Raw genomic sequence first — 14,766 nt, forward strand, 5'->3', positions numbered from 1 at the left:
TAACAAATGTAACAGGAACACAGACAGGTGGTCAGGAAAGGATATAAAGGATATAACTACCTTATCTGGGAGGTGGCATTATCTACACTGGCTACAAATCAGAGTGGAAGTCCAACCGAAGGCCTTACTTCAAAAAGGACAGAAGGAAGGAAAGCATACACTTGAAACAGACTAATTTTATACTGGTAGTAATACAGGCAGATTTCTTGCTCAATTTTGTTTTGATATATTTCCTTGACATTCCTGTATTTCAAGATTTTCAACAGGCATCAGCCACATACGCAAAATGTTGCATTTGAAAGCTTAAATTCCCTGTCAAGGTACATATACCCAGCACGACACGCTTCCAGAACCATTTTTATTCTCCTAAGTACATTTTGACAACTGCTGGACAACAGGAGAAAATAAACAAAACCCCAAACCCCAACAGTGTTTAACTGAAAGTAACAACTCCATGAGATTGCAACACATGATCCATGAAGTTACAAATGACAAAAATAGCGAGTTACATACAATCAACATAACAGTTCTTGAAACCCAACACGCAACCTCTTTCAATGTTTGTTTATCAACAGGAATTAAAAGTTACCAGACAAAACATTTTATTCTGTTGCTTCTGTTAATCATTAAACAAACAGAAGAATGGTTAAATCCACTTGCTGCAATTTTAGTTCACATTTTAGGAAAACATGAGCTGGAAGACAGAAGCAGAGAACAGAATGGAGTCCCCACAATCCAGGAGGAAGTGTCAGTGACCTACCATGCCACTGAGACAGCCACAAGTCTATGGAGCTGGATGGGATCCGCCCAAGGGTACTGAAGGAGCTGGCAGAAGAGCTTGCCAACTCACTTTCAAACATTTACCAGCAGCCCTGGCTAACCAGGAAGGTCTCAGCTGACTGGAGATTAGCAACTGAGACACCTATCAACAAGGAAGGCTGAAAGGAAGATCCAGGGAATTGCAGGACTATCATTCTGACATCACTGCTGGGGAGGTCATGAAGCAGATCACCTTGAGCACCATCACAAGGCATATGCTGAACAACCACGGAAATCAGGCCCAGCCAGCACAGACAGGTCCTGACTGACCAACCTGATGTCCTTTTGTGACAAAGTGACCCACTTAGTGGATGGGTGAAAGGCTGTGGATGTGCCTACCTGGACTTCAGGAGAGCCTCTGCCACCATTTCCCACAGCATCTCCTGCAGGAACTGGCTGCTCACGCCTTGGCCGGGTGCTCTGTTGGATGGCAGGAAGCTGTTGGCATGGCCGGGCCCAGAGGCTGCTGCTGAATGGAATTCCATCCAGCAGGGCTCCCCAGGGCTCAGTGCTGGCACAGCTCTGTTCAATATCGTCAGCAATGATCCACATGAGGGGATCCAGGGCACCCTCAGGCAGTCTGCAGACACACCGAGCTGGCCGGAGGGCAGCAAGGCTCTGCAGGGGGATCTGGACAGGCTGCATTGATGGGGAGAGGCCAGAGCTCTGCGGTTCAACAAGGCCAAGTGCCTGCGCCTGCTCCTGCCCTTGGGTCACAACAACCCCTGCAGCTACAGCCTGGGCCAGAGGGGCTGGAAAGATGCCTGGGGGGAAAGGTCCTGGGGGTGCTGCTCAACAGCAGCTGAACGAGAGCCAGAGAGTGCCCAGGTGGCCAAGAGGCCAAGGGCATCCTGGCCTGGATCAGCACCAGAGTGGCCAGCAGGACCAGGGCAGTGACCATAACCCTGTACTCAGCACTGTGAGGCCACTCCTCAAACTCTGAGTCCAGTTTTGGGCTCCTCACTGCAAGAAGGACATTGATGTGCTGGAGAGAGTCCAAAGAAAGGCAATGGAGCAGGGGAAGGATCTGGATCACAAGTCTGATGCGGAGCAGCTGAAGGAGTTGGGGTTGTTTAACCTGGAGGAGACTCAGGGAATAGCTTACCTACAACTCCACATCTCTGTGCTCTCTGAAAAAGGGTGTAGCAAGGTAAGTGTCAGTCTCTTCTCCCAGCTAACAAGGGACAGGACAAGAGGAAATTACCCAAGTTGCACCAGAGGAGGTTTAGATTGGAAATTAGGAAAAATTCTTCACTAAAAGGGTGATCAGGCTGATTGAAACAGGCTGCCCAGGGAAGTGGCAAAATCAGCATCCCTGAAGTGTTCAAAAGGCATGTGGATATGGCACTCAGAGACACAGTTTAGTGGTGAATACAGTGGTGCTGAGTTAACAGCTGGATTCAATGATCACAGAAGTTTTTTCCAGCCTTAACCATTAGATGATTCTATGAATCCTTAAAATTCTTTTGATTTTTTTAAATTAACCTAGGAGGAAAGAGTCAAATGCCAAGCCTTTTATTGCTTTACTTCTGAATTTGCTTTCAAATACATCAATTTTACAGCATACCATCTATTTCACAGCTACTAGGTATTTCTGTGCATAACAAAATGCACTAACTCGACACACTTTCCCAAAGCACATGGACAGATTTACAAAGGTAAGCAAAGCAGTTGATCAGAAGGTTAGTTTCTAATCGATGGCTTTCCAACCAGCAGCCCATGATGCTCTTAGCAGCCCTGATTCCCACTTATCAATAGCTGCAGAAGCTTGCAGTACAACTGACTGTGTCCAGATACTCACATCCCAAGTTCTGTGGTACTGCTTCACCTGCCTTCACCAGTATTCCATAACATTTTGTCTCACTCTTGGGTGTTACCAGAAAAAAAAGACACCTGTAGAAGTCACCTATAATATTCTTTATCATATATTAGATGATCTGTCCCAATCCTACAGACTTCAAATATGCTAGGTAGTCTTAAATACTTCTACTTCAAATATAATCTTAATAATAATAATACCTTAATAATATCTTAATATGGATTTAAAAACTGGTTTAGAAGGGTAAAGATCTTGATATGGGTAGTTATTTTAGTTAAAGCAAAACAATTTAATGCTGGCAGACACATACCTATTGCTGTCAAAAATATAAATATTCTGAGAAAAAAAGACTATTTAGAAAACCGCTTTGAACACAAAGTTTATTAAAAATCACGTCTAGAGTTAGTTACGCCAATGCAGTCTCAGTTGTGCCAATGCTGTAAATACTTCATCCAACCTATACATAACTATTTGAAGTTCATTCAATTCTTTCAATGAAAAATTATCTTCTAAGCTCAAAATGTTCTTGTTATTTATTTGCCTTCTCCTATAAAGGATCTGAAATTACTATTTCATTTCCTCCAGGGGAAAGAATCTTGTATTTTCTAATTTCCTTTTATACTTCTATGTTCCTCTTACCCTAGTGTGTCTTCTTCAATAGGAAAAAAAATTAAAGTACAAATACAACACATATACACTGGAATGAAAACACTGACAATCGGAAAAATTCTCTTTTCCCCCTAATAAACCTGGAAAATTTTGGGGTAATTTGTGATAGATTCAGAAAAATATGGTACTGAACAACCAATGTAAACACAGCTCTGTCTATAATGAGACACCATATTCTAAAGACACTTCAGTGAAAGTGTGCTAATTGAAACTGAGAACCACAGACAACTAGCTTATAGTTATTAGAAAACCTAACTCAAATTCAGCTAATCAGAGGCTATCTACAGAAAAACAAGTCTCTTAAATCCTACAAAGGAACAGCTTTTTGCAAGACTAGACAACAAGAAGAAAAACCCACGGACAACTTGCAGAGTAGTGCAAACCAGTACACTGCTGCCAAGACATTTCACCTGGAAATTTAGATCTTTGCATAAATTCTGTCAATAGATGCGAATTTACAGGCAATCAGCACACAAAGAGACCCAGCAACAAGATAATGCACCAGACTGACCACATCTGTATCTGCTGGCAACAGCTTACCCTCACCCTCAACAGTGACATCTCATGTTTCTATTCCCTGCTTCAAGCCATCTTCAATGAAGTAAGATCACTACTGCCAACACACAAAGACTAAACCAACATCTCAGCCCTTGAAGCCTCTAGAAAGTCCAGTAAAACTCACAAGAATTTTCAGCAGCTGCTGAAAATTACTGAACCTCTACTCACACCAAACTTAGGCTATCTATTCATACCAAACGTTTTTACTCTGATATTTTACTGATAATTTCTTTTGTGCTTTTTCTTTCAAACCAATTAAGTACTATGAAATTTCCCATCAGTTTCTTTCTATTTTAACATTCATGCTTTGTAATACTTGCCAGAGTCAGAAGTTCATTTTTCCCCTGCTCAATACAGCAAAAAGGATGAGCTGCTTTAGGAACACATGGCTCAGCCAAAGAAGACTTCTATCTACAAAACCAAATCTACACTTCTTTATCAGTTTCTAAACTACAGTGGTATAGCAATATACTTAATATTCTCAACCTATGGTATCTTCAGACCTTATAAGCCCCACATAAACCTTATAAACTCACAAAATACCCACATTCACTATTTTGATCTAAATGACAGCTTACAACCATGCCAGGATTTGAAGCGGAAGTCAGCAAGGAGCTAACTACAAAATTTTTCAAATATACAAAAAAGACAAGTTAAAGTTGAGGTTTCACTATGATTCACACCAGATTTCAGTGTTCATAAACCACAACGAAGAACCAACAGGAATCGAAGTGTCTTCTGCCACATCCAAGAATCCCCAACTGGCTGACATCGCTAATAGAGCAATCGAATGCATGCTGTCAGCACTTCTCTTCCAAAGTGCTTTGTTCTGCAACTTGACAACTTAAGAAATTAAGTCATCTTCATCTTCAAATAACCATTTCTTGATGCTGACAAATTTGCCAAATCTCTGCCCCATCTCTATTCAGTCATCTGTCCCAGGAGAAGCAAAGAACTTTTTTTAAAGCAGACAGTTGACAGGTAAGAGAAAAACAGACTGACTACCTGAAGCATTTTGGGGTTTATACCTGGATAAATTAAAGAGACTTGACCTAGTTCTTTTTATCAAGGCATCATATAAAAATATATGCAGATTCAGTTAGCTCTGTCAAAAACATCTACTACTCATAATAAATTTGTAGAATATGACAAGATTAGAAGCACTCAACATGCAAATCAGCATTCTTAAAGACCATCTATTTATTAAGTACTACAGGTCATAATTAGTCATACTTTCACTCAGTATATGGAAGTGAGATAATGTATAGTACAATGTAACATAGTGATGACACACAAGGTGTATCATGATCTGGCTACTCCAACTTTGGAAGTCCAAAACAACAGACCTCCTACCATATACTCAAGACTAGTAAGCCCTGCTAGATGTTGCAAAAATCCAAATTATAAACATACATAAAGTTTTAAATTCACAGATTGATCTTCAAGACAAAGCATCACAAGGCTATGAGAAATGCCTGTCACATTTGGCTGCATGTCCAACTAAACATCCTTTTTTTTATCACCCTGAAAGTATGCAACTGACCCAATTCAATCTACATGAAGAGAATACAATATGCAATGGTTCATTTCAATGTTCTACACAGCTTTATCCTAAAAATTCCTAGCTATAAAATGTCAGCATCAATTCTAAGCAAGGCTTCTCACAAGTTGAGGAACTCCTTGCTTACTTTAGAGACTTCTTCTACCAGTGAATACAATGAAACAAACAGTCATAAAACATTTCCACATCAGGATTATGCAATTCCGGTAAGGGAAAATGTTTTGTTCTAGCCTCACTTTGGTTAGTAATTTTGCCAAAGAACCTTTAGACTATTTACTGAAGTACCTGTTATATTGACATCTATGCTAAAAATGTTTAAATCAAGTAGTACTTGAGTGATGTAGCACCGTTTTAAAGCCTGAATACTCTATGTAACCATGATTTGCATAATGTAATTATTAACTACTGCACAAATTACATGTACATTTCAGTAAACTGCAGCAAAACAAAAGAAAAAGTAGCAGACCTTTTCTCTGCTGTGGGAAAGTGCTTCAGAAAAGTTTATTAACTCATCCATGTATTTACAAACCAAGTAACAAGTATGCATACAAGCAGGGAAAAATACAGCACACACAAAAAGAAAAAGGAAGGAAAAAAAAAAGCATGAAGGAACCACAATCAGAAGTGGCATTAATACTCCCACTTTGATACATTGGAGAAGTACACAGAAACTACACTGCACTCCTGCAGCACCTTTTGCACTTCTTGTACTCCTAACCTTGAAGACCAGACACTGTAATGCTAAACAATTCTGTCATCTTTAGAGTTGCAGTACAACAAGGTTTGAGGTCTGTATTCACTACATACACCAACAAAATGTGAACAGGAAAAAATACTTTCTCAGACTCATGAAATGCAAAGCAAACAACACTCACCCATGTATGTAATGGACAAGAAACACACATTACTCAATCAACAGTATTTCAAAATAAAAATTTTCACCTTCACCACAATCAGAACAACACAAAGTTTCCACAACCATTCTGCTTTTCTCTTGCTCTGTTCAGTCAAAGTTTTGCCTGCTACCTCCTCAATTACTCTCCTAATCCTGATTTCCTTATGCCCCATCTGTGGCACCAAGACACACCATGGTGAGCTGAACCTGGCTGGATACTAGGTGCTCACCAACACTCTCTGTCACTCCCGTCCTCATCTGAATAGGTGACAGAAATTGAAAAAAAGGCTCCTAGGTCAACCTACAGACAGGGAGAGATCACTCACTAGTTACCATCACAGGTAAAGCAAATTCAATTTGGGAAAAAATTAATTTATTACCAAGAAAGTCAGAGTAGGATAATGAGAAAATAAAAACTGAATCTTAAAATACCCTTTCCCCAGGCTCAACTTCACTGCCCGTTTCGCATACCTCCTCTCACCCAACAGCACAGGGGAATGGGGGCTGTGGTAAGTCCATCACATGCTGTTTCCTCTTCCTTCTCAGAGGTAGAAATCCTCACACTTCCCCAGCTCCAGCATGGGGTCCTTCCCACAGGAGACAGTCCTCTACCAAATTCTCCAACGTAGCCTTTCTCACAGGCTCCATTTCTTCATAAGCTGCTTCAGCACATCCCCCCTTGCGTGGGGAGCAGTCCCATAGGAAGACTGCTCCAGTACAGAATCCCAACAGGTCCCAAGTCCTGAGAGTAAACCTGCTCCAGCACAGACCTCTCTCTATGTAAGTCCTGCCAGGAGCCTGCTCTAGCATGGGCTTCCCATGGGGTCACAACCTTCTTCAGGCACATCTACCTGCTCCAGTATGGAGTCCTCCACAGGCTGCAGGTGGGTTTCTGCTACCTGGCTGGCTTCCATGGACTGCAGGGGGACAGCCTGCCTACCCACAGTCTTGACCACCACCTGCAAGGGAACCACTGCTCCAGCACCTGGAACACCTCCTCCCGCCGGCTTCTTCACTGACCTTGGTGTCTGCAGAGTTGTCTCTCTCACACATTCTCACTCCTCTCTCTAGCTGCAGTTTCTATTCAGCAGGGTTTTTTCATCTGTTCTTAAATATGTTATCTCAGGGGCACTGCCACAGTTGCTGCCTGGCTCAGCCTTGGCCAGCAGCAGGTCTGTCTCGGAGCAGGGCAGGCACTGGCTCTGTCAGACACGAGATGTTTCTGGCAGCTTTTCATAGAAATCCCTCCTGTAGCCCCCTTATTAACAAACCCTTGTCACACAAACCCAATACAATATGTTCTCCCTAAGTACCCTTAGGAAGGCTTTTTATTCAAGATATCCAGCTACAAACTAATATTCAATGCCTTCTAGACTGTACAGTCATTCATAAAAGCCAGACAAATAACAAAAGCACATAGATCAATTTTTCTGTGGTGTACTCAAAACTAAATCAATTCCAGTAATATTTGTTACAATATTCTTATAGTAGCTGTAGTAATATTCTTACATAAAGTGTCCTTTAAGGAAAAATATAAATACACATTAAAGAAACATTCATTTCAACATTAAGAATTATTTCAAGGGATATCTTCAAAGAAAACTACACAATGTATTAGTCCTTATTGGATGGACAGTATTCAAATTGAAAAAAAAAGAGCAAGTCTTCTTCTTCAAAAATAAGGTTAATAAAGTTTCATTCACCTGTATTGTGACCATATTTATCAACATTCATTCTAGTTTACAGATACAGGCGTTAATAAATACAGATCCCATTCCCCTGGAGGCAGCCTCTTGAGCCAGAGGTGTCAGAGCTCTGATCACAAACGTGTTTGCATACTGAAAAGCTGCATTCCTAGTTCCTTCTTCTTTGCCTCTTTCTGTTTAGGCAAAAGGCAAGTAATACTGCACCTATGCTTAATTTTACACTAGATAAATGCTGGGGGTGGAGTGTAAAAATATGGATACATCAAACAATTCTTATGAGCAACTCTACAAAAAAAACTTGTAGATGAATGTGATGAAACATTTTTTTAAAAGATAATTTGGAGAGAGCTCCAACTCTCATATTAATAATTTAAAAATAAATAAATAAAATTCAAGTGTTCAGACTCAGGATCATCTGTGCAGCAGATGCAGGTGCAGCTCAGGTCTCACAGGATAACCAGCAGGAACCTATTGCTGTGAGCACACAGCGTACCCAAACCGGGTAAACAGTTTAGTGGCACTTCTACTGCTCTGAACCCTTAAGTACTGACCACTGGATGGTCTAAACTTACTCTGCAATGACAGAATAAGTCTCTTTCTGTCGCCACACCAAGTTCCAAGAAACACATGTGCAAGCACAGAGACTCCAGTTATGCCAGACTGAGCTGTGATCCAGATGGATGCTATCTTAAGTCTTATGTGGCTAGCTCTGCAGGGAGTCAGAGCCCCCTCAGCACATCGCCCAAGACTAAAATCCAGGAGGCTTATTAGACAAGCTGTAGTGTCACACAAATGTGCTGACTCAGTTCTGGACCACGACTGCATTTAACCTCATAAGCCACCCCACCAAAAAAACCCAAAAATGCCAAGCAAAAAAAAAAAAAAAAAAAACACCACTGTTATGACATCAGAGTAATCTGTACCAAGTCCAAACTGATTCTTCCACATGCAAGGACAGGCTTAAAATATTCATATCCCCGTGAAACAGATCAACAGCATAGTGATTCATCTGCAATGCAAGCAATCCAACCTCACATTTAGCATCTGAGCTACACTTTGAGGTAGTAAAACTTCCTGGAATTCTTAACACTTAAGTTCAGTACAGAGATCTCCTGGTTTCTCTGAATCAAGCTGGATTCAGAAGATCAGGACCTACACATAGCTAAAAAGCCCCACCAAGCTACCTGCACAAATGGTGAACTCCTGCCTGGTATCTGTCACGCAGATTACTGCAGCTTCACAATGAGTATAGCTGGTAGTAAACCATAAACATATTATCTATTTTTACCCCACTATATATTATATTTAAATTACTCTTAACATAAGATCATCAAGGAAGACATTTGACACATAACAGGATTATGGGCTAAAAAAAGTCTTTTCGAACAACAGTTGTGCTACAAATCCTAGGCTTAGCTCTCCAGTCTTTCTTTGGGTACCCGAATTATCAGCCCTTGGACAAGACACATGCACCATCCAATTTCTTAAGCCAGGACCCAAAGTCCCTTATGTAGCAGTCCATATATATACAACTTCACATAGACATCAAAATTCTTTTTTTCTACATCAATATGTACCTGCCCTACTTTTTGACTCAGAAGTTCAGGTACATCTGAAGACACCAAAAGGGCCCACTGCAGGGTAGTAGCAGCTGGTGCTGACATAGGCAAATGGGAGCAGTCACCACCCAGTTTGAAGAGACTAGAATTTCAAGCTCACCATAGGTCAGCTGAGATAAATGAGCTGATTTAGAGAAAACTTAAGATTTTTCAAGCAATAGTTAAAAACTTACACAGTGATGTAAAAAGTACTGGGATTATAACCTTCAATTGTCTACTACATAAGCATGATTAAAAAGTAAGCCAAATAAATTACCAGCCACCTCAATATATCCATTATCCAAACAGTTCAGGTTTGCAAAAAGGCACGCTTTCTCTCACACACAGAGAAAAACATGACCCTTCTGGAACCAAAATTCAGCATGACTTGTGTGGCATGGAGCAGTGCTCTCCAACAAATAACTGACCATTCAGCAGCCAGGACACTGGCTCCCAGCTGACCAACAAAAACACAGAAGTCAACCAGCCTCTACTTTGGCTCCTACCCTGGTACTCCTCTAGGCACATACAGCCTAGAGGTAGCACACAAAAGAAAAGGAACACAGTACACGCCAGTGCATAACACTTCACAGCACATGGGAAGCCACCTGTCCTAGGCCGCTGTTAAGTGAACTTCTCTGGTGACCCACCAACTTGCATCATGTGCTCCTGAGTTAGTCCACTTCTTTTCACTGTTAAAGCAAGACTAACTCTAGTGTGAGCATTTAACTGCAGCTGCTTATCAGAATGAATTTATTTGCCCAGCAACTGAAGCTTAAAAAAGAAAAACAACCAAGAAACACACCCCAAAAACACACAACACAAACAGCGTCAGCATGGAAAAATATGCCTTGAGCGCAATACTGAGGTCTTTTTAAAGATTAAAAGTAAGCAAGCAGATGCATAGTCAATGTAATATGGTTAATTTAATTCTGGTTTTGTTTATAGGCAAAAAGGCCAAGAGAAAAATTAAGCTTCAGTCTCATACAGTGATGATAAGGATGTCTGCTTTTCTAAGCAAGTATGTTAAAACTTCTGGGTCTGGTAAACTGCTTACTGTAAAGCTCCAGTTTCCATACTGAGGTTAGGGCTTGAGTTTAGATTCTGAATGTCAAGAGCTGCTCCAAGACACCTCAGATACAGTCACCATGTTTCTAACTCACTAACATACAAATAGCTGTTAAAACTTCAGCTGTCATACCTCACGTGCAATCGGTTTCACCTGAGAACCACTTAAACCTACACTACATTACAAATGGAATTTCTTTTTTCAAAACAAAATCAGTAATCAACCTGTTGAACTAAACAGACAGTGTTTGGTGCAAACAAGAACAGAATACACCAGGCAGAAAATTCAGTTATCATTATTCCTTCTTCGCTTCAAACAACAAAGTTGTCTATCAAAGTTATTCTCTTGGTAAACTCAAGAAATTATCATAATGCATATCATAATGCAGTGAGACACTGTTTATTATAGATTCTGGACAGTTCTCTTTCACTCCTCATGTCACAAGAAGCCAGGATTAACTACATCCCAAACCACAAGGATTCCCTACCATACTCTTGGAAAATCCTCTTGTAATCACCAGCTGTCTTTCTCTCTCCACTGTATTTTTAACTTTGCTATCAACCTGTACATATCAAACTCAGCAACACTAAAAAATGCTACTCTTAAAACTTCACATATCTGATGGTCTCCCCATGAAAAGAAACAGCCTTTCTTTTGAAAGGGTTTTGATTTTCCATTGACAAATACTTGAAGAGCATACAAAAATCAATCCCTTCTTGTTCCGACCAACAGGTCTGTTTTGGAAGACCTAAGTCAGTCTCCATTACCCTGGCATTATGAACACATTAGTGGCAAAAACTGGGAAAAAGCAGATGAATGAGATTCTTTAGACTTGTGCCAAAAATTCATTCAATGGTAAGTCCTGCCACCATTTCTACAGCACTTTATATTAAAAAAGGAAATAGGTACAGCAAACAGGTCATGTAAACACACTAACAGTCACTGACAGTAACTGAAAATTTGGTCTCTGACTCCTCATTTGTTTTTAGATATGAACGTTAGAAACAGTTTACACACTGCTCTAAGATGCTGCACCACCTTCTACTCCAATGAAATTTTTTTCAGAGGCAAAGGAACAGGTTAGTCTTTCTAAATACTCTCACTTCTCTCAGTGTATCTTTTGCTAGAAAACAAACTAAGAAGTGCCAGTTAGGGAGAAATGGGATTCTCTTTTTTCTAAAAATGCCTGACATCACCCTGTTTCATCTAACAAACATACAGGCCTGACCAAAACAAAACCTCATGTAACCATGGTAAAAAAAAAAACAAAAAGCATCATCTGAGTCCTGAATATCTACCATAAAAGAATTAGAAAAAGCAGAATGAAAATACTTCTTCAATTCTAAGTATGACACTCCAAGTTAGCATTAGTTTTTGAAATTAACACTTCTTCCTGGGAGTATTCCTAGACTGAAGCTTTTAACTGGCAACCTAAGGTTGCTGTAAGAGAAAACTGGACATAGATTTTATTTACTTCCTGTACCTAGCTATGTAAGTGCTAAACTGACAAAATTAACCAAAACCTACACCATGGACCAAAAAAAAGGATAAAAACCAACCAGACAAACAAATTTAAAAAACCCTACCACCTAAAAAATAAAAACCCCACACCCTGTCAGAATACTTCAGAGACAGTTACATATTTGCACTTTAAAAACATAAGACAAATGGTCTTTCTGAAAAGCATTTAGAGGAATTACAACAGAAAGCAGAGTTCTCTTCTGTTATTACTGTAACACTTGGGTAAACATTATCCACACAAGGACTGTAACTAGCATAACTTAATAAACAAAACACATACCACTCTGGCTGCTCTTTCCTGAGATTCACACTTTCTGCAAAACCATGGTCCAGTGGGTACTTGAACAATTCCATAGCAAGCTGTTTTGAACAAGACAAAACATTTCAGCAAACATAAACAGTACTACAATACTAATAACATGTTCTAAAAGAAGCTTACTATTATTTGAGCTCACATCATTTTAATTATCAAGAAAGCCAAATTGACATCTATACATTGCATATTAAATCCTATCACAGAATTACAACAAATTAAGTACAACAAGCTTAGATTTTAAAAATTATACAGTATTTGCTCAATGAAAAAGAACACATTTGCTTGAAAAGTAATGTAACCATTCAAAAGCAGCAACATTTCATATGTGACCTGTTTTGCTATTTATTTACCTGCAAAACAGGTGAGACACTTCACTGTAAATGTTGGATGCTTGTTATTATGGCGTCTTTTTTATGAGAAAATTAAAAGTAACTAACAAACCTGAGCTCTTCCTAAGGCACTTATTCATACACTCACTATCCAGTTTTCTTACTCTTACAAGAACATTAACTGGTCTTAAGCAGACAATCCTTAGTGAACTGAACAAAGGCAAAGTTTGCTTTTTTAACCCCAGAAGAGTTACAGAGCTGTAAACACAAACTGAACTCAGCATCAGGACTTGGATTAGTTGCAGCTTGAGCCAGGCTACAACATAAATCCTAAGGAAAGATATTTTCAGACAAGCAGATTTATCTGCAAGACAGTCATCTATATTTTTACAGTATATAAAAGTAACCCCAAGGGTTTGCTACAAAATTCCAGAGAAAACAAGAGTTTATCAGTCTGGTAATACTGCTCATGTTTGAAATGCATACATCAAGCAACCTTAAGAACTACAGAGGGAATGAAAATAATGAAAAAGAATACAAGTGGTGTGAGTACACTCTTATTTGTATGGGCGTAGCAAATAACAACCAAAAAGCCAAACATTTTTCTCAAAGATAATCCCAAAGTATTAAAGGCAAGTCAGACTCAATTCTCAACAATCATACGTTACTTAAAATACAAAAATCAGGTTCAAGTGTGTAAGTAGAAAAAGATATGATTAATTTAAAGTTATGAAGAAAGCTGAGATTAAATTAGTAACTTGCAGTTACACTATACAAATATATTGATTTTGTGATAGCTCAGAGATGAAAAATAGTAATGCAATAGTAATATAAAAACATCTGGCTAATATACCTTCATTTCTATGAAGGAAAGTCAATGAAATCATTTCCTATTTATATACATACATGTAGTCATATTAAGATCCGTTGTCAGATATTCAAACACTTTATTCAAGTATCTACAGGCCAAACTATTCTGGTAAGCCCCAACAAAATTCTTTAACATGAGAAAAAAAAATCTTGTTTTTGTTGCATCTATAATAACCACAGATAGGGGGGACTCTGAATTTCTCTTTAGATATTAAGAGCGAGATTTTAAATGTGCAATCATACATTTAGGTTAGCAAGTGACAGTGCAGAATAGGAAACAAGTACAAAATGCAACTCAGAGACAAGGCTGGCAAGTAGATCCAAAGCAAACATGAGCTGGGCAAATACCAAAGCTGAAGGAAAGTACTTCTACATCTGCCAGGGTAACAGAGCACACCTGGAGCCTAGAAGAATCCACCACCCAATCATGCTCTGATATACCAGGATACCATTTAGAGACTTTTGTTTACACTTCCACTACTATGCAAAGCTTCTTTAAACACGTGAAGAGATCTTGCCCTTCACAACTTGCCAATTACTTCACAATTGAAGTTTCCCTGAACTAAGAATAATTATAATAACAAAACCAAAGCAGTTAATAAAGTTTTATGGATAATACTGCTGTTTATACTTGAAATACAGATCATCAGCTCAGTCCACGAGGACTACTACATTTATTACAGAGAGGAGTGGACTTGCCTCCTCTACCACCTTTGTTCACATGAAGTATCAAATACAAAACATAAAGCATCAACAGTACAGTAAATCAAAACATGGAGTTCTTTTCTTAAGATCTCTGTAACAGCTTCTGAATTTAGACCAAGCAGTATTTTGCATACTTCCTGACAGATTCCAACTTAGGACTGGATATGACTTTAATAAAAAAAGTTCATTTTCTTGTATCTTCTGAAGTGTGTTTCTCTATATTAGGAATACTTTCTATAACTGACTTTTGTTCCTGATATTTCAGGTCCAACTGCTGATATCATCCAATTCTTTCACTGAAAATATCAGCAAGGCTCTAGATACAAAGGAA

At 39.2% G+C, this 14,766-nt stretch overlaps 1 protein-coding gene across 7 annotated transcripts in view; it reads right to left on the reverse strand.

The window, feature by feature from the left end:
• Positions 1–14,766, reverse strand: part of MLLT10 (MLLT10 histone lysine methyltransferase DOT1L cofactor) — a 136,850-nt gene that overhangs the window by 106,450 nt on the left and 15,634 nt on the right. For all 7 annotated transcript variants that reach the window (XM_038126819.1, XM_038126817.1, XM_038126821.1 and 4 more), the window contains exon 3: positions 12,496–12,575. In XM_038126819.1, the coding sequence (XP_037982747.1) occupies positions 12,496–12,575 (80 nt within the window). The remainder of the gene's footprint in view (positions 1–12,495; positions 12,576–14,766) is intronic.

Source organism: Motacilla alba, chromosome 2 (genome assembly GCF_015832195.1).
Source record: "Motacilla alba alba isolate MOTALB_02 chromosome 2, Motacilla_alba_V1.0_pri, whole genome shotgun sequence".
Taxonomy (NCBI): domain Eukaryota; kingdom Metazoa; phylum Chordata; class Aves; order Passeriformes; family Motacillidae; genus Motacilla; species Motacilla alba.